Source organism: Taudactylus pleione, unplaced genomic scaffold (genome assembly GCF_031769625.1).
Source record: "Taudactylus pleione unplaced genomic scaffold, aTauple2 ptg000296l, whole genome shotgun sequence".
In the NCBI taxonomy this organism is placed as follows: domain Eukaryota; kingdom Metazoa; phylum Chordata; class Amphibia; order Anura; family Myobatrachidae; genus Taudactylus; species Taudactylus pleione.
In genome coordinates this window covers 5,386,165-5,412,560 of record NW_028284698.1, presented here as the reverse complement: position 1 = coordinate 5,412,560, position 26,396 = coordinate 5,386,165, and the positions used below count along the sequence as shown (strand labels likewise).

Genomic DNA, 26,396 nt, shown 5'->3' with positions numbered 1-26,396 from the left:
CTGTTTACCACTCTCTCTATAGGAATCTTCTGAATCATCTCCACACCTATTAAGTCCATTGCACTCCACTGTGCATTTGTGTCCCACCTCTCCGGCTAGCCTCTTTCTCCCGGCAGATTTTACTTCTCCGGCAACTTTTGTGGCCTTTCTGGATTACTCAGCAGCAAAGCACAGGATTGCTGTTAAGCCAAAGAAGCGGAAAAGACCGGCCATGAGTGTGAAGCCAACAAAGGTACATGCTAACAATAACGTTTAACACTTGTTTCCTTACCATACATGCATAACGCTTTCCCAGAAGCTGACATACTTCACTTTTCTGGGAACTTTAAGACTGTTAATGGACCAATAGCAGGAACCTGCATGACACTGTGGAGGTTCCGGGCCCATTCAGGATTATGAGTGTGTCTCTGACATAGAAAAGCCCATATGATCATAGCGCTGGGAGCATTTATGTGGTGATTGAGAAACTGTAAGTGGTGTAAGCAAAGAAAAAATAAAGTATGGTGACATACCTGGTGATAGTTTAATGCAATCTAATGAGAAGAAGACCCTGCATTTGCAGATGATTAAACAAGCTGTACCCAGGCAAAATGTGGTTAATCGTTTGCACAATCTAAATGGTTGGGCAGCATACAAATGCCTAATATCTGTATTTTTCAATCATTATTTAGCAAGTAAGACAGACTTCAAATCGCAGTTGTGTGTGTGTGTGTATGTATATGTGTGTGTGTGTATATATATATATATACATACATACATACATACATACATATATATATATATATATATATATATATATATATATATATATATATGTATAATATTATATATGAACATTTGTTATTAATAATGTACTGTTAGATGTGCCGGTGACCCTATTGCTGAAAACGTTGATCAGGGGCTTTTGGGCTCTTCTGTATTCCTCTCCGGAGGGACAGTGATCTGTACGTTGAACACATTTCCTGTGTGTAATTCACTAACACTCCAGCAGAGCTTGCTCTATTCCTGTGCAGCTGGCTGTAGCAAGGTGCTGAAAGCAAAGGAGAGAAGCATGCGATTTCAAAGTAATACTTTATTCAAAAATGTTGGTTGATGATGAATTGCCAACTGTAACTGCAACAACCTAATGAAATTAGTGGAGCCTTTGTTAGACAATTTTAGAACTGAGGGCCTGATTCAGAGCCGCTCGTAAGCAGCAGCTTGTTCGCTCTGAGCGATGTTCGCACAACTGCGCATGCGTATGGGTCGTAATGTGCATGTGCAAAACAGTCATTGCGATTGGAAATCGTGTGCTCGTAAAACAGCGAGGGGCTGCTAATTTGACAGAATGTACCGTTTGTGGGTGGTAACAGGGGAAGGTGCTTGAAAACGGGGGAGTGGAGATCCGAACGCAGGCGTGCCTAACGGTAAAAAGGGCGTTTAATGGGAGTGCATAATTATTAAAGAAGAGCCATCGACCATGTCACTTGGTTGTCTTTTAGCCTGAACTGCTCGCAGTGATAGCGGTAAGAAAATCCTACCACAAGCACTGCGAGCAGTTCAGATGCCTTTTGATGTTCCAGATTAATCTAATAAATACCGGAGATGACGTGTGATGCGAAGGGGCGTCTTTACAAAATAGCGAGCGCATTTTTCGACGCTCGCACAGACAGAGGCGTCAACAAACCGCAAAGAGCGAGCACTCAATTTAAATATCCGGCCCCTCTTTTAGAACGACCGTCTGCAAATAGCGTCCGGCTCTGAATCAGGCCCTGAATACATTTCTGCCTTATTATTTATGGCAAAGGATGTAGTAATATTCACTGATATGTTTCTCAATGCTCATTATGTTATACAGCCAGCATTTATTTATTATCATGTGAAATAAATTGCTTCTAAAATGAAAGATTTCCTATTACGGGGAAATGAATCTCTATTTTGTTTGTGTTTTTTTCCTAAGGTTGAGGCACAACAACTGGTCAGTCTTCCTCCCCCAGAAAAACGACCTGCAGAGCAAGAAGCACCAAATGAGCAAGTGAAATGTACAGAAGGTAGTGAAAGAATGCTCCAGTGTGTTTTACAGAGCACCGCAATCTGTGCTCCAGGAGTACACGACCATAATGCTGCTTGTCTGGGCTTTGGACACCTTTTATATTATAAAGTAACTGGTTTATTTATTTTTATTCAAATATTATAATGCTCTCTGGGTCAGAGTTCCATATTATATGGTATTTAGCAGTAAAGATCTTTTTGGGACAGTTTCTCCTCCCACCAGTCGCATAAATAGACACTTGTGGGCACCATATTAGAACTTGTAAAGTGTCTGGTATCTGGATGAAAGGTCAACAGAGAAAAGGTCAACAATGTATAGGTCAACACCAAATGGTCATCAGGCAAAAAGTCGACTGACAAAAGGTCAACAGGTTCAAATGGTTGACACAAAAATAGTTGACACACTTCACATTTTTAAGGTTAGGGTTAGGCACTAGGGGGAGGGTTAGGGTTAGGTTTAGGCACCAGGGGGTGGGTTATGGTTAGACACTGGGAGAGGGTTAGGATTAGGCTTAAAGTAGAAAAAAAATTACTACCATTTTTGTGTCAAGCTTTTGTCCCTGTTGAACTTTTGTACCTGTCGACCATTTGGTGTTGTCGACCTTTTGTCTGTTGATCTTTATGCCACACCTAGGGCCTCTATGTACATGATGCGGGCAGTTTAACATCTACTCAATTACTGAACATCCCCCTAGTGACTAGTCGGATGTTGCTCTAATAGTAGTTAATAGTAAGGAGTTACAATGACAGCCGCCATAGCCCAGGGTAACTAGGGTGGTACGACATGCGCCCAGGGCAACGCAGGGTGGGGGGGGGGGCTCTCAAATTTTTAATTTATAATCATTTGCACTTGTAGCTTCCTTTTTTTATTCCCATGAGTTTATACCCCTTTCTTGGGCACGCGTCTTTTATTCCTAATTTAAAAATAGGTGGGGGGAGGGGTGGGTGCCAAGGCTCTTTCTGGCACAGGGCACCAAAAAGTCTAGTTACGGCTCTGCCACAGCCTAACCATTAGAGCATGTTTTAGTAAGTGTAAAGAGGGTAGAATTTGTCTGTAACCCCACTAGTGTCTCATCGGGCTCTCATCAAGGAGGATAGGCCCTGTGTCTGCTGTGCATGCCTCCCCTGTTACCACAGTAAGTTATGCACCATGGCTCTTAGGGGTCTATTTACTAAGCTTTGTTAGGAGCTGATTGGCTGGTACCTTGTCTCCATTCACTTTATCACCTAACTGCCACTTTTCAAACACAGCCTGTGACATGGCAGTTAGGAGCTGATTGGCTGGTACCTTATCTCCGTTCACTTTATCTCCTAACAAATAGACCCCTTTATCTGTTCTGAGATTGTATGCCACAGGGCAGATTGGGACTCCCGTTTCCCTACCTTAAGACCCTTATGCGTGCGATCTTGACAAAGTCTGCTACACCGCAGACTTTCTCCTGGGGATTTAAAACACATAGGACAGGAATCTGGGACAAATGTCCCTGCCACAGACCACTTTACCAGTGATCCTATCACTATATATATATATATATATATATATATATATATATATATATAGATAGTCAGGTCCATAAATATTGGGACATTGACAGAATTTTCATATTTTGGTCTTTATTCACCACCACATTGGCTTTGAAATGAAACAAACAAGATGTTATTTAACTGCAGACTTTCAGATTTAATTTGAGGGTAATTACATCCAAATCAGGTGAACGGTGTAGGAATTACAACGGTTTCTATATGTGCCTCCCACTTTTTAAGGGGCCAAAAGTAATGGGACAAACTAAACAATCCTAAATCTAACTTTCACTTTTTAATACTTTGTTGCAAATCCTTTGCAGGCAATTACAGCCTGAAGTCTGGAACGCATAGACATCACCAGACGCTGGATTTCATCCCTGGTGATGCTCTGCCAGGCCTCTACTGCAAATGTCTTCAGTTCCTGCTTGTTCTTGGGGCATTTTCCCTTCAGTTTTGTCTTCATCAAGTGAAATGCATGCTCAATTGGATTCAGGTCAGGGGATTGACTTGGCCATTGCATAACATTCCACTTTTTAGCCTTAAAAAACTCTTTGGTTGCTTTTGCAGTATGCTTCGGGTCATTGTTATTCTGCACTGTGAAGCGCCGTCCAATGAGTTCTGAAGTATTTGACTGAATATGAGCATATAATATTGCCCGAAACACTTCAGAATTCATTCTGCTGCTTTTGTCAGCAGTCACATCATCAATAAATACAAGGGAACCAGTTCCATTGGCAGCCATACATGCCCTCGCCATGACACTACCACCACCATGCTTCACTGATGAGGTGGTATGATTTGGATCATGAGCAGTTCCTTTCCTTCTCTTCTCTTCCCATCACTCTGGTACAAGTTGATCTTTGTCTCATCTGTCCATAGGATGTTGTTCCAGAACTGTAACGGCTTTTTTAGATGTTGTTTGGCAAACTCTAATCTGGTCTTCCTGTTTTTGTGGCTCACCAATGGTTTGCATCTTGTGGTGAACCCTCTATATTCACTCTTGTGAAGTCTTCTCTTGATTGTTGACTTTGACACATATACATCTACCTCCTGGAGAGTGTTCTTGATTTGGCCAACTGTTGTGAAGGGGTTTTTCTTCACCAAGGAAATAATTCTTTTGTCATCCACCACAGTTGTTTCCCCGTGGTCTTCCGAGTGTTTTGGTGTTACTGAGCTCTCCGGTGCGTTCTTTCTTTTTAAGAATGTTCCAAACAGTTGATTTGGCCACACCTAATGTTTTTGCTATCTCTCTGATGGGTTTGTTTTGATTTTTCAGCCTAATGATGGCTTGCTTCGCTGATAGTGACAGCTCTTTGGATCTCATATTGAGAGTCGACAGCAACTGATTCCAAATGCAAATGTCACACCTAGAATCAACTCCAGACCTTTTACCTGCTTAATTGATAATGAAATAACGAGGGAATAGCTCACACCTGTCCATGAAATAGCTTTTGAGTTGATAGTCCCATTACTTTTGGCCCCTTAAAAAGTGGGAGGCACATATTGAAACTGTTGTAATTCCTACACCGTTCACCCGATTTGGATGTAATTACCCTCAAATTAAATCTGAAAGTCTGCAGTTAAAGCACATCTTGTTTGTGTCATTTCAAAACCATTGTGGTGGTGAATAGAGGCCAAAATCTGAAAATTCTGTCAATGTCCCAATATTTATGGACCTGACTGTGTGTGTGTGTATGCATGTATATATATATATATATATATATATATGTGTGTGTGTGTATATATATATATATGTGTGTGTGTGTGTGTATATGTGTGTGTGTATGTATATATATATAAATAAATATAAATATAAATAAATAATGTGTGTGCGCACCGGCCACTTTTCGTGTTTTGGATCTGGATCTTTCTTAGTGTTTTGGATCTGGATTGGTTTTGCCAAAACCACCCTTCCGTGTTTTGGGTTTTGTGTTTTGGATCTGTATTTCTTTTTAAAAAAGCATAAAAACTGCTAAAATCACAGAATGTGTTGGTTTTTCTGCTCCTATGCTATTATTAACCTCAATAACCTTAATTTCCACTCATTTCCTGTCTTTTCTGAACACCTCACACCTCACAATAGTGTTTTTATGTCCAAAAGGTTGCACCGAGGTAGCTGGATGACTATGCTAAGCGACACGAGTGGGCGGCACAAACACGTGACCCATCTAGGAGTGATACTGCAGTGGCAGACAGGATGGTAGTTTGAAAAACTAGGCCCCAAACTGTACATAATGCAAAGAAAAAAAAGAGGTGCAAGATGGAATTGTCCGGGATTTGGAACCGGGGACACACTACCTCCATCAATTGTCTAAATCCCACTGCTCTAATGGCGGATACCGGACGCACGTCTAACACCAACATAGCAGTCAAGGCCTCAGTTATACGTTTTGCTTCAGGATGACTGTTGTCGTACTTCATCCTCCTCGCTAAGGACTGTTGGAGGGTCAATTGTTTAGTAAAAGTAGTGGTGTTCCTACTTCCTCTATGGGATGATGAACGACTCCCAGCAGCAGCGGCAGCAGGAGGCGTAGCAATGCAGGATCCTCCGGAGGAATCCCGGATAGGAGAGTCAGTCATGCCAGTGACATGGCCTGCAGGACTACTTCCGATCCTGACTAAGGAGAAAATTGACGAGAAGGGAGTTGACGGTGTGGTTTGCAGGCGCTTGGATACAACAGGACAACGGGATTTAGGTGTCCCTGGACTGCTTACGGTCTTAGCCAAAGTTTCTGAACTTGACAGTAACTTTTTATGAACGCGCTGCAGGTGCTGTATAAGGGAGGATGTTCCTAGGTGGTTAACGTCCCTACCCCTACTTATTCCACCTTTTACATATGGTACATATGGCAAGACAGTTGTTGTCCGGATTTGGATAGAAATATTGCCAGACCAAAGAGGTGGAATGTTTGGTCTTCTTCCCAGGCATGACCGTGATGGGCTTTTTCATCCCACAGACAACAACTGTCTCCCCCGGAGCCTGATTTAAACAAACCACATCACCATCAGAATCCTCTTCGCCAACTTCCTCCTCAGCGCCAGCTACACCAGTATCCTCATCCTGTTGTACTTCAACAGTGACATCTTCAATTTGCATATCAGCAAGTGGACTGTGGGTGCTCCTTTCAGCACTTGCAGGGGGCGTGCAAATGGTGGAAAGAGCCACTTCTTCCCGTCCAGTGCTGGGAAGGTCAGGCATCGCAACCACCACCACACTTGGACTCTCCTTGGGGATTTGTGATATCTTCTTAGAACGCACAGTTCTTTGCTGTGCTTTTGCCAGCTTAACTCATTTGATTTTTTTAGTGGGAGGAGGGCTTCCATCATCATGTGAAGCTGAACCACTAGTCATGAACATAGGGAAAGACCTTAGCCATTCCTTGCCACTCCGTGTCGTAAATGGCATATTGGCAAGTTTACGTTTCTCTTCAGATGATTTAAATGTTTTTTTCAAGGTCATTTTCCTGAACTTTGTCATTTGGGATTGTATGTGCCCTCTGCTATGACATTGGGCATCGGCCTTGGCAGACGACGTTGATGGCATGTTATCGTCTATGTCATGACTAGTGGCAGCAGCTTCAGCACTAGGAGGAAGTGGTTCTTGATCTTTCCCTATTTTATTTTTATCGGCGAAAGTTTGGTCCTCCATTTATGTTATATTGATATATACGTGCAGCTAAGGCGCACACAAACGCAGAAAATAATTTTTTATTTTTGTTGGAGACTAGTGCACTTTGTGGGTTACACCACCCTTTAAGAAATGAGCCAGCCGGCCCTTTACTTATGGGACACAGGCGCACGCTTGGCGCTGCTCCTTTGTTGATGCACGTGCAGCCACAGTGCACACAATTCACAAACACAGAAAATATTTTTTTATTTTGTTTGGAGTGTACTTTGGGGGTTACAGCACCCTTTAGCGGTCAATCCAGCCGGCCCTTTGTTTATGGGATACAGGCGCACGCTTGGGACTACTTTGTTGATGCACGTGCGGCTACTGCGCACACAATTCACAAACACAGAAAATATTTTATATTTTTTTGCACTTGGGGGGAGCACCCCTGATGGACAGAGCACCCCCTGGACAACACTACAGCACCCCTTTAGGACAGGACTTTGTTGTGCAGTCAGTTGTCCATAGGGGCTGTGTCCACTCCACAGTCCAGCTAGCCCCTATGGACTTTGGAGGAGTGGACACAGCCGCTATGGACAACAGCAGCACAGCACAGCACAACACAGCCAGCCCCTATGGACTTTGGAGGAGTGGACACAGCCCTTATGGACAACAGCAGCACAGCACAACACTGCACTGCACTACACTACACTACACTACACAGCCCAGCCAGCCCTAACTCCCACCCTCCCTCTTCACTGTCCACAGCCGAGTGAGAAAATGGCGCAGACGCAGGTACCTTATATAGGATCCAAAACCCGCGAGACCCGGAAGGCGGGATGATGACGTTTTGCCTCGATTTCAGATCCGAGTCAGGCGGGAAAAGTCGAGCCTGACTCGGATCTGCCTCGGATCGGGGGGGTTCGGATTTCAGAAATCCGAACCCGCTCACCCCTAATATATACTGTATATTTATGTATATGTGTGTGTGTGTGTATGTATGTATGTATGTGTATATATGTGTATATATATATATATATATATATATATATATATATATATATATATATAGTGTATGTATATATGTAAGATATATTTTAATGTGCGTGTGTGTGTATATATATTATGGATATATTAATGTGTGTGTGTGTGTATATGTATATGTATATATATATATATATATATATATATATTTATATTTATTGTAGCACATCAGTATATGCCCATTGATCTTTATGTTGTGGATCAATCACACAGATACAGATAGGGCCACTCATTAGATATTGTTTGACATTCTGTCTTTCTCAAGTCTGCTGGAACTTGTCACTTTTTTATCTGGACATTGTTACATTATGAGAAATCACAGACTTTTAGGGTGCTCTATTCCATTCATATTAACCTATAACAAGTTCACATTTGCCTCCGTTTAAAAAGGTTCTACAAATTATAAAAGAAATGAAACAAGCGACCCCATCGTTTTATAAATTGTAGGCCACAGTACAACACCTTCTAAGTTTATCAGTAGATCTGCACTGGTGGTGCCTGTAGACTGGTTTGAAAATCAGTGGGGTGTATATTAATGAAATAACTGATATGATAGAGGAAAATAAGTACTGATTGAATTTTTATTCTTTTTAGACATGGTAGTACAGGAATCAGAAGTGGACATGACTGCATTCGAAATGAATACATCAAACTCGAGTACAGACCATTGCAATACCACTATGGATTCTGAGACCTCGCCTCTTGGGAAGCCGATAGTGTCAGTCCAAAATGAATCCATGTATAATGAAGCCGATGTGAATTTCCATGGAAAACGGCTATCGATAGGAGATCTGTTAGACACAGCTGTGAATGACACAGAAAGGGCAAAAGAAAGTTCTTCATTGTCAAAGACTTGCGGTTTCCAACCTTGTGAAGAGCAGAATGAGATTACAGCTATTGATAAACTTTCCGAATTCAGCCATGCCGAAGTAGAATCTGTTCATTTAGACCTCAGCCAAGTTCTAGCGTATGGTGTATCTGAAAATTCCATTACAAAGCAGGAGAGCACATCAGTATCTGGAATGGATAAAGTCACCGTGAACAACCTTACAGATAAAGATGAGAAAGTGTTTGCCTGCTTATCAGACCTCCAGAATGATTTACCAGATGTAACCTTGCTTGTAAGTGAGACCTCCAAAGATAAATTGGTGAAATCAGAACCAGTTACCTCTGTTGTAAATGATGATGAAGTTGAAAAAATAGGTAAATTTGCTCCAGAATGTATTACAGTATGTGAAAGTATCCATGCAGAAACCCCGGTAACAATGGAAATAACCTTATCAGAAGTAATTCCAGAAGCTTCAGATCAATTGGTTGAAAATATTGAAATTGATGGATCCATTGAAAATGACCCATCACCATCCGAGCAGAAAGTGGAGACATTTGATTATATAAGGATTGTCGAGAGCAGCAAGGGTCAGTCTGACACTAGTAATGAAATTACGCCAATGACTCATACTAGTGACTCATTCTCCATGCACTTGGCCACTGGGACTCATGACGGAGATGTTGGCATTCTGTCTAATAGGGAGTCCTCCACAGATGTGTCCCCAGTAACTAAACCAACTGATGCCAACACTGACAGTAAATATAAAACAGCAAACAAACTAGTGAGGTTTACTGTAGCTCCAGCATGGCAAAGGGCACTGTCTGTGGGATCTAATGTGAAAGATAGCACCTTCTGCAAGAATATGGCAGCTAGCACAGTCAGGTCTGAATCATTTGAAGGTACAGATGATTCTATCATGGACATTAATTTTAGTAACAGTGAGAAGGTAAATGAAACTGTTAAAATGAGCAATGAGGAATCTTGCGTACCTTTTGGTGTCAGGCTGAGGAGCACTTCGTCTTTCAGGAAATACAGTGATGAAAACCCTGAACACTTGTTTGCCAAGCAAGGCTCAACTTCTGCGGACACTGTGTCATTGGTTCCAGCTCGCAGCATGCAAACTCCTACAAAGACTCTACATGGTCATTCTGATAGCATAAAAATTGCTAAACCAGCTCCTGCCACTGAAGATCGAAATCAAGTGAGACCAAAAGCAGAAGATCGGTCACCACAAGAAAATGCAGGTACTTTTAATTGGTGCAACCATGTGATTTACATAGTAACTCTATACTATATATCTGCTTTGCGTCTGTACGGTTAATTAAAAAGTAAGGCCATTAGCGTAAGAGGAACATCAGCCACAGTAACCAATCCAATATCTGCTTTCTTTACACTTCATTAGAAAAGTTTTAGCCATGTTCCTTATCATAATAATCACAGTATTTGTTTTCAGTGTGTATAATGGGATGGCATAATTTTCATATCCTCTTCAGCCAGCACAATTACTGCTGCCACTACACTAAAAACTAATATCTGATTGATGTGTTCTGTATTCTCTGCTTAACATTTTAAAACTGGGCAGCACAAATGGTGTAATGTTTAGGTTCGATTCCCACCTTAGCCCTCACTGTGTGGAGTTTGTATATTCTCCCCATTCTTGCATGGGTTTCTTCAGGGTTCTCTGGTTTCTTCCCGTAATCCAAAATATACTGGTAGGTTAATTGGCTCCTGACAAAAAAATTAACCCTAGTGTGTATGTGTGTGTGAGCATGTGATAGGGAACATGGATTGTAAGCCCCATTGGGGCAGGGACTAACGTGAATGGCCATATATTCTCTGTAAAGAACTATAGAATATGGGCCTGATTCAGCTTAGGACAAAATTGCAACGCTGCACGCAAGTAGCTTTGCAATTTCGTCCATGCAATTATGGCAATGCAGCAGGAGACATCATGCCTCCGAGATGCATTACTTACCTGAGCTGTGTTGTACAGCGCAGCATCGTATAATCTGCAAGAACATCAGCCGGCTAAATGACCTATGGGGTGACGCAAGCCGGATGCTGCAGAGAAAGAGGCTAGGATATCTCTGTCAGCCAATGAAGATCCCGGCCTCACCCCCCCCCCTCCCTCAACAGCAGCGACATGCCACCGGAGTGACTGAGGCTGTCACTGTATGGGTCCGGTGCCTGGGCGGAATCAAACCCTATGTGTGCACAATATGTAAATAACTGGTAACTAATAAACTTTGCTGAGCCTATAAGTGTGTATTGCTTTGTATAGCTGAGAGCAATAACAGTGACTGTTTTATTAAGCAAGAGTTTGGGAAACTTTGTTAAGCTCTTCTAGTCACTATAATAAATCGTATATGCACTTAATTAGACAATGAAGTATATTGAATGCATGTTGTTTTTCCTCTTCAGAACCTGCGTGGATTACGATGGCAAAACTGAAGCAGAAAGGATTCCAGGATCATCCACTTGCTAGAGAGCAGAGTATTACGACTGAAAGTGACAAAGCTGAGGTACTGATTTTAACTTTTGGGTAAAACATTGACCAAATGCTAATTTATTCTATTCATACAAAGGCAAGTTGTATGATCGAACGATTATTACAATTATATGCATTGAAAAATGATAAATGAAAACACAGACACCCACACCCCTGCACCTCACCCTGGATGCTACTAAAACCCTCATCCACTCACTGGCCATCTCCAGATTGGACTGCTGTAACCTCCTTCTATCTGGCCTCCAAGACTCCTACCTTTCTCCACTCCAATCTGTCCTCAATGCTGCTGCTCGGCTCATCTTCCTCTCCAAATGTTCTACATCTGCCTTCCCTCTCCTTCAAGCCCTACACTGGCTCCCCTTCCCCTTCAGAACCCAATTCAAGGTTCTTGCACTCACAAAGCCCTCACCCAATTACATCTCTGCCCTCATCTCCTTTCACACTCATGGCTGTCCACTTCACTCATCAAATGCCTCTCCTGCCAACTAATGACTTCCTCCCACTCCCACCTCCAAGATTTTGCCCGTGCTGCTCCCTACCTCTGAAACTCTCTCCCTCTCCCTATCAGACTCTCCACCTCTCTACAAATCTTCAAATGGGCTCTCAAGACCCATTACTTCATCAAGGCCTTCCAGCTCTCATCCTAACCCACTACATGCTCTTTCCTCCCTGTCTACCCCATCTGTCTCATGCCTTTAGAATGTAAGCTCTCACAAGCAGGGCCCTCTTCCCTCGTGTGCTTCTCCTTATACTTTGTTCTACTCCTTTCTCCCCACAAGGGCACCTAACACTTGATTGCTGACTCCCTGCTGCTTATTTTGAGTGTTTTAATTGCTAATGTCCTTGTCCTGCACAGTATTGTACTGTAAGCCACTGGTTTCTTGTTCACTTATTTGTTTATGTAGTTTGTAAGGCGCTGTGGAACACTAGTGGCGCCGTATAAATAAAAGATAATAATTATATATATGTATATAAAAATATGTAACCATACACACATCCGGCACTCACCATACCAGTCCAGCTGAACCAGAAAATGGATGTGCTCAGCAAATAACTCAATAGGATGCCAAAGTGTAATATATTAAAATCTATGAACAAAATCAATTCTAACAGCATATTGATCTGGACCGAACATTGACACAGATGATGTCAGAATTTTCCATATTACTTAAAAGTTTGTCAAATAACTGTAGTCCGTGCTAAGAATCCCCCCCGGTAACACTTCTGTCCTGCCCATTACCGCTGGCCACTATATAGCAGTACATCAGAGCAGGAAGAGAGCAGAGACCTGCCTGATGTGTCATTGCGCTACTATATAGCGGCCTGCGGTAGTGGGCAGAAGAGAAGTGTTACGGGAGAACATCGAGAAGTGGTGGGGAGGGGGTGGTGGAGCGATTGCCCCCACCTGCATCCACCTCTACCTAACCTTAACTATAACCCTAATTTCATGTGTCGACATTCTCACTGTCAATATTTTGACAGTGTTGGCTTTCTGACTACATCCCATACAGATGACATATCGCTTACTTAACAGTAGCAGGTAGCATTAAAGTGGCATTACAATATAGTAGTATTTATGCAGGGTTTTCTATAAAGACTCCTATAAAACATAGTCTTTCTGACACGGATAAAGAAAAGGCCAACTCACACTATTGAAGCCTTCTCCATATTATGGGCCAGCACATAGAAAAGCATCTTAGTTGGCATGGGATATGAGTTAAACAATTCATTTAGTATTATCAACAAGTTAAAACACCTGGAGTCAACATCATTTCTAAGTGGAGTTACCCATTCATTTATACCAATACGTTACAGACCTGGAGGCTAGCTGCAGTGTCTTCAGTAGCATTGCCCTCAGGTAGCATACAGTCACAAGCCTGTATATAATATTTTAAATTCCGCTAAGCTTCTGAAACGTTCACATACACATTTGTAAATTATATTAATAGTTTATTTTTTAATTATTTATATAAAGCAATTTATAATTTGTTAACTTTATTAGTTCTTTAGGGTGGTGTCAGATGAGTATTTCGAACATTATTTTTGATTAAATCGTTCTGCATTGACATAAGGAATAGAATGGGGATGTATGGAGCCATCGCACTCTGAGAGCGCTGTATGAGTGTTCGTCATTCAGGAAGACAGAAAACCGCAACTAGGATATTGGTGTATTGGTGCCTTTCTTGCTGGAACATTCTCTGTATGAAGAAAAGAGAATATATATTATCCTATCTCTGTGCTTATTGTCCTATCTTAGGCAGAGAGTAACAACCAAATGAGAGCTTAATTTTCCATTTTTGTGGCAGGAATTGATCCGCGAGGAATATTTCATAATTTCTATAATTTGTGCTAATTTCTGCATAGATTTAACCACACCACATATATGTATTGATTTTGCAATACAATACCATTAACATGATCTTTCTAAATGGTCATTTATTTTTCAAATTTCTTTGTAACTTTTTAGGGCACCACAGAATGTTTCCCAAAAAAGAATATAGTTACCAGTCCACAGGAACTAGAAGTGAAGAAGTCGGAGCTGGCACCCACTGACATTCCAGGTAAAAAATTATGTACCTCATATGTTAAGCAAATGATATAGTGATATACTTGTTTTGATTCCATGCTTTCACATTTAAGACCAACATTTTTAAAAAGTTTTATTTATTTCATGGTTGACAGGACCCTGAAAAGCTCAATATGACAAGCATTTTTGTAATCATAGCCACAGGACCTGCTCTCAAGGGTTACAGAAGGGAAAACAATGATTTAAAGGGAATTCATAGTGAAAAAGCAAACATTGGGGGTGGTGGATACGGACTTTCCTGGTAGTCGTGCCTTAATTTGAGAATGGTTGATAATACATGTGATTTATTCCATTCATAACATGTTCCAGATTAATGTGGACACCAAAAGCTGATGGCAGTTTTCAGTCTGCCACTAATTGTCAGTTGCCTGGAGTGATGTATTAATTTATTCTAGTGCTGATATGACATTTGGATTGAGAACTGGAGTAGATAACATTTTGGGATGAGAGGGGCAGCCACCTATTTTGAATATGAATTGTATTATTCTGTTTTCAGTGGTTGGAAATGTAAAAGTTGTGGAATGGAAAATGAAGGTGATTGGTTTATGATAGTATTTCAATTGAAGCAATAGGAGAGGTGGTGGTATGGTAGACAAGCGTATGCAGGCCCACTTCTGACCACCTGTTCCAAAAATCTTGAAGTTTCGCACAGGTCCACTATATGTGTAGAAAGGATAAACCCCTCCAACACCCATTAAAGAAGTTGGGGAACAACTGCTCAGAGGCCTTTCCCCATGCTGATATGTAGATGTGTTATGGAGGTGCCTGATTTGAAGACATTTAAAAAAAAAAATTTTTGAGTGATTCTCAGCTGAATCTGGAGGTCATGAAACACCAGAAAAGACAACATTTAAAAACCTAATGCCACTTCCCAACCAGGGAGCTAAGGCTGATATTGGCTTGAAATGCGGGTAATTTAAAAATAGGAATTATCAGCGAGGGGGGTGGGACAACTAAGCGAGTTGAGGATAGGCTAAGAAAGGAGTGTAGTGACAAGTTGGGTACGGGATCCCTATGATCACAATGCAGACGGTAAGAATACCAACTTATTTTGGTAAGTATACTAACCCCAATTCTATCCCTAATCCACTCCTCCTAACCCTAACCATCCTCACCTGCAGCCTAACCCTAACCGTCCCCTCCTGCAGCCCAACCCTAACGTTCCCCTCCTGCAGCCCAACCCTAACGTTCCCCTCCTGCAGCCCAACCCTAACGTTCCCCTCCTGCAGCCCAACCCTAACGTTCCCCTCCTGCAGCCCAACCCTAACGTTCCCCTCCTGCAGCCCAACCCTAACGTTCCCCTCCTGCAGCCCAACCCTAACGTTCCCCTCCTGCAGCCCAACCCTAACGTTCCCCTCCTGCAGCCCAACCCTAACGTTCCCCTCCTGCAGCCCAACCCTAACGTTCCCCTCCTGCAGCCCAACCCTAACGTTCCCCTCCTGCAGCCCAACCCTAACGTTCCCCTCCTGCAGCCCAACCCTAACGTTCCCCTCCTGCAGCCCAACCCTAACGTTCCCCTCCTGCAGCCCAACCCTAACGTTCCCCTCCTGCAGCCCAACCCTAACGTTCCCCTCCTGCAGCCCAACCCTAACGTTCCCCTCCTGCAGCCCAACCCTAACGTTCCCCTCCTGCAGCCCAACCCTAACGTTCCCCTCCTGCAGCCCAACCCTAACGTTCCCCTCCTGCAGCCCAACCCTAACGTTCCCCTCCTGCAGCCCAACCCTAACGTTCCCCTCCTGCAGCCCAACCCTAACGTTCCCCTCCTGCAGCCCAACCCTAACGTTCCCCTCCTGCAGCCCAACCCTAACGTTCCCCTCCTGCAGCCCAACCCTAACGTTCCCCTCCTGCAGCCCAACCCTAACGTTCCCCTCCTGCAGCCCAACCCTAACGTTCCCCTCCTGCAGCCCAACCCTAACGTTCCCCTCCTGCAGCCCAACCCTAACGTTCCCCTCCTGCAGCCCAACCCTAACGTTCCCCTCCTGCAGCCCAACCCTAACGTTCCCCTCCTGCAGCCCAACCCTAACGTTCCCCTCCTGCAGCCCAACCCTAACGTTCCCCTCCTGCAGCCCAACCCTAACGTTCCCCTCCTGCAGCCCAACCCTAACGTTCCCCTCCTGCAGCCCAACCCTAACGTTCCCCTCCTGCAGCCCAACCCTAACGTTCCCCTCCTGCAGCCCAACCCTAACGTTCCCCTCCTGCAGCCCAACCCTAACGTTCCCCTCCTGCAGCCCAACCCTAACGTTCCCCTCCTGCAGCCCAACCCTAACGTTCCCCTCCTGCAGCCCAACCCTAACGTTCCCCTCCTGCAGCCCAACCCTAACGTTCCCCTCCTGCAGCCCAACCCTAACGTTCCCCTCCTGCAGCCCAACCCTAACGTTCCCCTCCTGCAGCCCAACCCTAACGTTCCCCTCCTGCAGCCCAACCCTAACGTTCCCCTCCTGCAGCCCAACCCTAACGTTCCCCTCCTGCAGCCCAACCCTAACGTTCCCCTCCTGCAGCCCAACCCTAACGTTCCCCTCCTGCAGCCCAACCCTAACGTTCCCCTCCTGCAGCCCAACCCTAACGTTCCCCTCCTGCAGCCCAACCCTAACTGTCCCCTCCAGCAGCCTAACTCTAAAGTCTCTCCCAGGTGCCTAACCGTCCCCTCCCGCAGTCTAACCCTAACCTTGCCCTCCCGCAGCCTATCCCTAACCGCCCCCTCCCGCAGCCTAACCCTAACCGCCCCCTCCCGCAGCCTAACCCAAACCGCCCCCTCCCGCAGCCTAACCCAAACCGCCCCCTCCCGCAGCCTATCCCTAACCGTCCCCTCCCGCAGCCTAACCTAAACCGTCCCCTCCCGCAGCCTAACCCAAACCGTCCCCTCCCGCAGCCTAACCCAAACCGTCCCCTCCCGCTGCCTAACCCAAACCGTCCCCTCCCGCTGCCTAACCCTAACCATGCCCTCCCGCAGCCTGTGTAATGACATGTGATATTGAAATAAAATATATTACAAACATGTCTTTTAATCATCGGTTTTTTTTTTATGCATTTGATAAATTGACACCATTTAGAGAGCTTGGTTATATCAATCCCTGCATTAGTTACACTGACTTTCCAGCATTATCTCCACAGTACTACCACCTGTTTGTTATACAATTGTTCCCACAACTTTTGCTTATACAACAGGAGTACAAACTATGAGCTTGATTCAGACCCGCTCGCAAGCGGGTCGATTGTTAGGCAGTGCGCACGCACAAGCCCCGGAGCGAGTGCACAAAGCACTCGCTCCGGCGCTCGCATCCAAAAGGGGCAGCTGTCGATGTTGATCGACAGCTCGGCCCGTTTGGAAGGCGGGGCAGGGGGGGTGGCTGGGCAAATGGAGGCGTTCCTGCAGGAACGCCTGCCATTTGTGGGCGGCCCTACTGACATCACTCGTGATGTCAGTAGGTGGACTTCCTGCTGTATTAGAGCAGGAAGTCCACTTGGGCTTGCGGCAAAGAGACCCTACCACAAGGGTCTCGTCGCAAGCCCAATGGTCGCGATGGTCTTGACCATCGCTGCCATCACCTGGCCGCTCGCATATGGGAGCGCCAAGAGGCCGCAACTAAAAAAAACAGCGCCCGCCCTGATTCAGAGCGAGCGCTCGCTTTTTGCGAGCGCCTCTGAATCACGGCCTATGTTCCTGCTCACTGATTATACAAAAAGGATCCTTTCTAACCATTGCTTAAACCAGCAGTGCCACAATTTCTAATTATACTAGTGGTGGCCAAATACGTAATTATACCAGCCTTGCCTGTCACATGAGAGAGTACCTTCAGTGGCCTCTCCGATAAGACATAACAGCAATTCACCAACAATGATAAAAATTCTCACCCTTTTTCTTTGTCATGATAGCCCATTTATAAGCTATAGGCATGTTGTTGTGATGGGTCTCTGAGGAGGGAGAGGAGGTTGGCACTACTTTTGTGTGGATTCATATTCACTGTCACTTGTTCCTCCATGGATAATGCTACACATTCCTGCATTGCCAGCCAGGAATGTATGCAGTCGGGAAACCGCAGATCATCGGGGGAATCAGGGCCGTAGATGTATGGGCCTCATTAGACAAATGTATAAATAGTCACTATTTATTTCACCCTTTCCCAGAAATGGAAAACATCCACTGCAAGGGAAATCTTGTAATATGACTTACTAGAGATGTTTGGTACAGTGTATGTATTTATTGCCACTGTGCTCCTATTTAGGTATACCTGGAACAGAAGAGGTTCGGGTGGAAGATGGGAGAAATATGCGCTCTTCTCAACCACAAAATCCAGAAGAACCACCATGGTTTTCCTTGGCAAAGAAGAAAGCAAAGGCTTGGAGTGAGATGCCCCAGAGTGTGCAGTAGTCACAAATGTCTTATTTGTTTTTAACTGTGAACAAAGTTAAGTCAATGAATAGTTGTTCAACTGTCTTGATGTCTGTAAATTGCCTTGAGAAAAGGGATGCAGTATTTTTTATTTTATAAACTCTAAACGCTGCTTATTGTCTACCGAAGGGCTTGGTGTAGAATAAAAATATTTGTTGTTTTTTTTTGGTTTTTATTTTTGAAAAATGTACCATGTAAATCACATTGTAATTAAAACAATATATGCCATTTTTCCCCTGATCTTGCTATTAATCTGCACATTCTTGTGAGTCATCATCCATGACTTGGCAACTTGTTTCTGAAGCTAAATTCAGCATGTACAGTTATCCTTATTTATGAACCTCACCGATAATCACCTTTTGCTTGTGTTTTGTTTCCAACTGTTTAAAAGCATATGTGTATCAAAATAGGCATATTTAAGATCTTTTTTTTTTTTAAAAGAGCCTCACTGATAATCCATCACCTTTTGTATGTTTTTGTTTCCGTTTTTTTTTTTTTTTTAGTTTTTCTTTCAACTGTATAAAAGCATATGCGGATCAAAAAAGACACATTTAAGATCTTAAAAATAAAAAGTGAAGTGTATGGGGGGGCGACTGAAAAAAGAGTGGCAAATAGCAGGGCCATCCATGTGTAAGGTGAGGGAGGAATACCCAAGGATGGACCTGGAAGGGACCTCTTAGAGTTACATAAATCGCCCTCTTTCTTTTCTTTTTTTAACCTTGGCACCTGCTGTAGATGTTGTTATGCATTCAGTCTGCTCTTGGGAGATACCAACACAAACTAGGGCGGAGTAGTGCATCTCAGTTCCTCATAGCAAAATAACTTGCCTAGTGGCCCAGCTATGTTGTTGTAGCCTCCTGGGCCACCAAAAAAGAGTAGAGTAGGGCAGTGGCATCGCAAGGTGGGTTCGGGCCACACCCGGGTGTCACCCACTGAAGGGTGACACCAGGGTGCAGACTCCCCTTCAGTGACAGGAGCCGGGTGCTGCACTGTATAATTAAGCGCAGCACTCTTCTCCTGACACTGTGAGGGAGCCGGCCGGCACTGCACACAGGGCAGGCCACACCTCCGGCCCCCCCAGTAATAAGCATGGTGACGGGACCACGTGGGTTTGGCCGTGAGGCCACGCCCCCTTCCTGCATGACTACGCCTCTGCCTGAGAGGTCACGTCCACTTTTCGGAGGCACAGCATCCCTCCCGGCATCGGGTGACGCAGTGAAGAGGGACGTCACTGGAGTGGGGTTGTCTTCAGGGTATGCATGTACATTTTACGATCAGAGTGGGAGAATGGGGCCTTGGGGGAGAGCTAGGGGAGCGCAAAGGGCACCTTCACCACAGTGCCCTGTAGCTACTGTTTCCCCTAAAACCACGGTAGTTCCACCACAGAATTTCTTCTAGGTTTACGGGGGACAAAGACGTTTGAAGAGGTTGCATTAAGAAGCCAACCACCTAGCACTGTAGAACACCCCTTTCATTGAATTACATTTTTGTGTTTTTAGCTTAAAAGAATGCTCTTTTTAGGATTCATTTAGGTATAAAATGAATCATTGGAGTGAAAGCAGCATTTATTACATGGGTCTTTTTTCTGTATGTATATTTTATTTAGAATTATGCAAAATGCTTCCCAATAATATTTTAAGACTACTCTATTTCACCAAACAAATGTGCCCTCCAAAAACTATGGGCACTGGTTTGCCCAGTCCATACATAAACAGAAATACCTTTTCTTCACCAAATTATTCTGCAGATATCGTCATCTTCCTTAACAAACCCAAGAGCCTTGGTGGATATCTAGGAGCAAGTTGGTGACCATACAACCATCACAGAATATTCTGTGCTGTGCCTTAACCCTTGTACATTGCATACATGAGCTCCCACATCTTCACAGGTTCTCAGCACCCCCTAGTGCTGTACTCCATTGACACAGAAATAATACAACAGCTTAAATGTTGGTTACTACTATCTAATTACTACCACATCTTAATATTGATAGCTAATAAAAAGCATTAAAATGTTTCGAACAATTCTCCAGGGAAATGTCAATGGACGTTTCTAAGGGACAATTTCATATATTACAGATGCATTGTATATCAAAGTACTGGCAACTAGTGACCTCACTGAGCCTAGGGAATAGATAAGCTTTGTCATTAATATGGCAATAACCTACTGTACAAATACAACTACTGTAAGGTAACATGTTTAGTCCAGGAGGAGAATTTGGGCCAAAAATTACTTATAATTTAGTTCCTTAAAACTGCAAAACTTTCCACTATAGTCCTCTTACATCATTGAGTCATGCTATTACTACTGCCACGTGTCTTACTTTCATTTGTAAAATGTAACGACAAGCTTGGGTTTATATAGCATATTCACTATTTACATAGGGCCTGATTCAGAGTTAGGAGCAAATAAAAAAACGGAGGTACAAGGAGCAGTTTATTCCTATGCATTGCAACAAACCATGTTCAAATGCATAGGGTGTAAATTCTTTTTTTTTTTGCATGCAGGTAAAATATTAGCTGCTTTGCATGTAGCAGGTTTGTTTTTATGCTGAAAACTCGAATTAAGCTAGGACGCACCCCTTCCTAACTCTAAATATATTTACACATTTTAAACCTGCCCACCTGCATTGCAACATGGTTTTGCCAAGGTACAAAGTGCTCCTTTTTTGTTTGCTCCTAACTCTCAACCTTTCCATAATGCACATTTCCATTGTGTTATGCATGTAAGTCACATACCTGGAAGAATATCCTTAGTTATGGTTATACTAATTTACCGCTTGTTAGCTTAAGTTTGCATCAGCTGAGTTCAAGTGGATCAGTTATGTTGATTTTGGTTTTTTTGGAATAGCACAACAAAAGCCCATCTCTTAAATATTATAAGGTTTTCTTTGAAGGTAGTTGGTTGAATGGTAGAACAGGTTTAGTGCATTAAGAATCTAAAACATTGTATAAATATCTGCTGTCTTCCACTGTTCTTGCTGAATGTGTTACTTGTTTAAAAACATCACAGTACTTTTGTGTGATATGCTCGAGATATTCTTCCTGCTTTGAAAGTAAAGTTCAGTGTTCTAAGCTTTGTAATATTTACTGTAAATAATTATTATTTTGCACCCTGTCATTTCTTCCAATCTTGGAAGCGATTTAGCATGAGTAAAACATTTGCATCTTCATACACAATTATTTATGACTGCATCTGCAAGTTTTCCAATTACCTATGCACTTTTCAAAACCACATAATCAATTTGTTGTTCTAAACTGCTTTGAAATCAAGAAAAATAGGACAGACATCTGTCCTCCTGTGTTTCTGTGTGTATATATAAAATATATATATTTTCATTTTTATATCCTTTCTCTGTGGTTTACATATGTACCAAGCTTGTGTCTGCTATTCATGCTATGCTTTGTCCTATATACTATTTTGTAGTCCTCTGTTCTTGGGAATCTTTTTTGTATATTGAATGGTCCTTAAGTGTTTTTTATTAAATGCTCAAATTCAATATTTATGCTATCCCTATATTTTATTCATAATTCATTAAATTTATAACTGAGATTTTTACAAAATTCCATTCTGCTGTCATAATTTGATATTGTGTTGTCTTATAAAATCATTTTCATTATGGAAGCTCTGCACAGTAAAAACTTAAAACAGACTTACAAAATGGAAAGGGGAGGCAGGAACTGCAGTACATTGGTGGGGGGTTGGGCGGTAGAGAAACACGCCCCAGTTTATATTTCCCACCAAGTCATGTTGTGAAGATTTACCGTTGTGTTAGTAAATATCACAACAATTACCACAAATAAATGTAGTACTATCCAGACAAATATGTTAGTACACCTACAGGTCATTAGGTGGTCATTCCCTTAAAGTGCTTATGTGGAAGGAGACAATTTTGTGTGCTCAATCAATTTTCATGAGTTTAGTCTGTTCACTACTGATCTGTTACATCGCTGAGGCAGATTATCCTCCATGTTATTGGACTCTGTAGGTGATCCTCCTTGTCACTGGTCTATGTGGTCCTCATAGGCAGTGTTGGACTGGCCAACAGGTGTATAGGGGAAATCCCCGGTGGGCTCCACCCTCTCTTTTAGGGGTCAGTAACTGGGTGTAGGATAATGGATGAACTTGAGTGCTTGGTTTGTTCCTGTGGAAACTACACCAAGATTAGCCCTTCTGCCAATCAGAGTGTGTGGTCCCGAAGCCAGCATACAGACAGGGTTAGGATACCGACACCTGTAGGTATTTACCTTCGGGATGTCGATGCTGGGATTCTGACAGGTGTTGGGATTCTGGCGCCGGTATTCTAAGCGCTGGCATCCCCTTTGCGGGGATATTGACTGCATCCCGTCCTGACACACCCATGTCTTTCCTTTATAAAGGGGCCCTGTACTTTGAATGTACTTTATAATGGTTGGCACACCCCTTAAGCTTGGGCCCCTACTGCTGAATGCCCCAGTCCAACACTGAGCGCAGGTGACTAAAAGTGCCTGATTTATTGTATTATTATCTTGATTCAGTCACATGTACAAAAACAAAATGTCCCAAGAGCATGGACTATAGGTCTTCTCATAAAGACAACAGAGCCCTTTCTTCCCCAAGCCCTGAAGTCGAAATGATCCAAACTGAGCAGAGCAAGCCCCCTTACTGATGGGATATGCTAAAACTAAATATTTTAGTACCTTCAAGGAGATTGGATCTAGATCAGGCTTGCCTACCCTCTCGATTTGGCCAGGAGCCTCCCGAATATCGGGTGCTGTTCCCGACCACCTGGAAAGGCAGGCAAGCCTCCCAACTGCTGCCTGTCCCTCCAGACTACTAATAGAAACCCCCGCAGCGGGGGGGGCGATGTTGCAATTTGCACTGATTCGCATCATCGTGGCCCCACCCCCTACTTCACAATGCCTTTTAATTTTGGCATTGTGAAGAGCGGGCGGGCCCACGATGATGCGATCATGCTGTCACATACTGGCCCCACCCCCCCAATATTGAGTCATTGCCCAGCCATGCCCCCCCACTGTATGCAGGCATTCAGCTCCCTCCTGGAAGGAGGGAGCTGACTGTCTGCAAGTATGATCTAGATGGCTATGCTTCCTAACCTCGATTTGGAGGTTAGAACTCATACACCTCATTCAGTCTTAGGGGCAGCTTGATGAGGGGTGCAGCTTGATATGCACGAAGTGTGCTTTCTGAACCAGGGCTGACTCCAGAGGTCAGCGCCCTTGTTCGACCGCACAGGTCGAACACCCCTAAAGCCGGCCCTGTTCTGAACAGTTAAAAAAAACCTGTTATATCCTGTATGAAACTGGACTAATCATCTTTCTTCTCTTTTCATCTTTCCGGTATGTGTATCTTCCAACCAGCATTTCCAACCTATGCTATTCATCTGTTTATAAACTTACGTGCATCTTCCAACCAGCATTTTCAACCTATGCTATTCATCTGTTTATAAACGTATGTGCATCTTCCAACCAGCATTTTCAACCTATGCTATTCATCTGTTTATAAACGTATGTGCATCTTCCAACCAGCATTTTCAACCTATGCTATTCATCTGTTTATAAACGTATGTGCATCTTCCAACCAGCATTTTCAACCTATGCTATTCATCTGTTTATAAACGTATGTGCATCTTCCAACCAGCATTTTCAACCTATGCTATTCATCTGTTTATAAACGTATGTGCATCTTCCAACCAGCATTTTCAACCTATGCTATTCATCTGTTTATAAACGTATGTGCATCTTCCAACCAGCATTTTCAACCTATGCTATTCATCTGTTTATAAACGTATGTGCATCTTCCAACCAGCATTTTCAACCTATGCTATTCATCTGTTTATAAACGTATGTGCATCTTCCAACCAGCATTTTCAACCTATGCTATTCATCTGTTTATAAACGTATGTGCATCTTCCAACCAGCATTTTCAACCTATGCTATTCATCTGTTTATAAACGTATGTGCATCTTCCAACCAGCATTTTCAACCTATGCTATTCATCTGTTTATAAACGTATGTGCATCTTCCAACCAGCATTTTCAACCTATGCTATTCATCTGTTTATAAACGTATGTGCATCTTCCAACCAGCATTTTCAACCTATGCTATTCATCTGTTTATAAACGTATGTGCATCTTCCAACCAGCATTTTCAACCTATGCTATTCATCTGTTTATAAACGTATGTGCATCTTCCAACCAGCATTTTCAACCTATGCTATTCATCTGTCTGTTAACATATGTGCATTAACATATGTGCATCTTTTATGACTTGCTAGTAATAGTCATTACCTGTGTTTGTGATGGGGTTCACTGAAGCATAGTATAGTGGCATACTGCCTGCTTACTTAAACTCACAGTGCAATGTATGTCCTTTGATCAATCTGCATTTCAATCAGCTGACCAGTGGCTCAGATGTAGGCCAGTGTCTTAATCAGCCATATTATTTAGTGACATTCAGTCTTGGGGGCAGCTTGATGAGGGATGCATCTTGATGTGGATATGCATGAAGTGTGGATAAACTAACTTTGCTTTCTGATCAGTTAAAAAAAACAGTTGAATAAACAGTGAAAAATGAACAAGATCAGATAATTACAACATCATTCTTTGAAAGTTGATTATATTTTCACATTTTTCACATTAATTTTCAAAAAATTAAAATAATTTTAAAAACACAATGTACCAAAAACTTTATTTTTATACTTCACTCCATGGAATCATCTCTAAAGCTAGCCACACACTAGACCAACTTTCACCCAACCAAACAACTTGTTGATTGGTTGGAATAAAAATCTGGTGACGTATGGGAGTAAATGATGATCAGCAATTTGCTCCTAAATGCCAGAAAACAGATGAAAATGGTAGTCAGACAAGTTTGTTAAATGTTTGATCAAAACAATTTGTTCAGTTTTTAGTCCATTTTGCGGCGTTTGGGAGCAAATTGCTGATTGTCATTTGCTTTCATCCCCAAAAAATGGACGATATTAATTAATTAAAGACAAACAATATCGTTATCGTTTATATCGTCCTACAAAATCTGACCGTGTGTATGCACCATAATTTATATGCTCCAATGAATAATAATGTCATTTACTAAGATGGTTATTTTTCTGCAGCCCTGCTTAAATATCAGCTGTTTTGCAGCACAAAGGGTTAATATTATTGCAGCAAAAAAATTAACAGTAAAGGGGCCTATTCATTTGCCGACTTTCTGCACGATGCGACCAAAACCAGGAGGTTTTGGTCGGAACGTGCAGAAAGTCTGCTAGTGGATAGCCGGCAAGGACCAGTGATGTGCGTGCATGCTGGGTCCTTGCCGACCCCGACTATCTCTCCAACATGCCGGTCAACCTGACGACCGTCATCAGGTTCGGCATGTTAGGAGATAGGAAGCCGGACGTGCGGCAGCACTGAAAAGACGTTCAGTGCCGCTCAGCACCCGGCAACTTAACGGTCTGAACGCTAGACGTTCAGACCTTCAAGTCTTTAAATGGATAGGCCCCTTAACTGTGGTAGCTCCAAAAGTCTGCTAGAAGTCAACAGGAGAGGGAGGCGATGTGAGAATTTGGTCTTCAATTGAATTCAAATCATGTTCCCTGAAAGGTTCTCCACTCAAACATAAAGTCTAGAAACAGGGCCATATTAACAATTGGGCAGATGGAGCTCCAGCCCCAGGCCACAACATGAAAAATAGGCCCATCATCATGACAGCATGATGATGACCGGCCACCAGCTGGCCAAACAGTCGGCCATAAATCATAAGTGTTACAATTGTATTTCTATTTTCCTCACAAAATGAAGCAATTTTCAATTTTACATATTATGGGGGAGATGTATCAAGCATTGGAGAGAGATAAAATGGAGAAGTCGCCTAA

General features: G+C 43.0%; 1 protein-coding gene across 3 annotated transcripts in view; it reads left to right on the top strand.

Annotated features, from left to right (window-relative positions):
- Positions 1-22,023, top strand: part of KIAA1210 (KIAA1210 ortholog) — a 151,303-nt gene extending 129,280 nt beyond the window's left edge. For all 3 annotated transcript variants that reach the window (XM_088482807.1, XM_088482808.1, XM_088482809.1), the window contains exons 7-12: positions 23-232; positions 1,940-2,030; positions 8,804-10,282; positions 11,460-11,560; positions 14,015-14,108; positions 18,358-22,023. In XM_088482807.1, coding sequence (XP_088338933.1) covers positions 23-232; positions 1,940-2,030; positions 8,804-10,282; positions 11,460-11,560; positions 14,015-14,108; positions 18,358-18,503 — 2,121 coding nt within the window. In that variant the 3' untranslated portion in view covers positions 18,504-22,023. The remainder of the gene's footprint in view (positions 1-22; positions 233-1,939; positions 2,031-8,803; positions 10,283-11,459; positions 11,561-14,014; positions 14,109-18,357) is intronic.
- Positions 22,024-26,396: the final 4,373 nt, after the last annotated feature.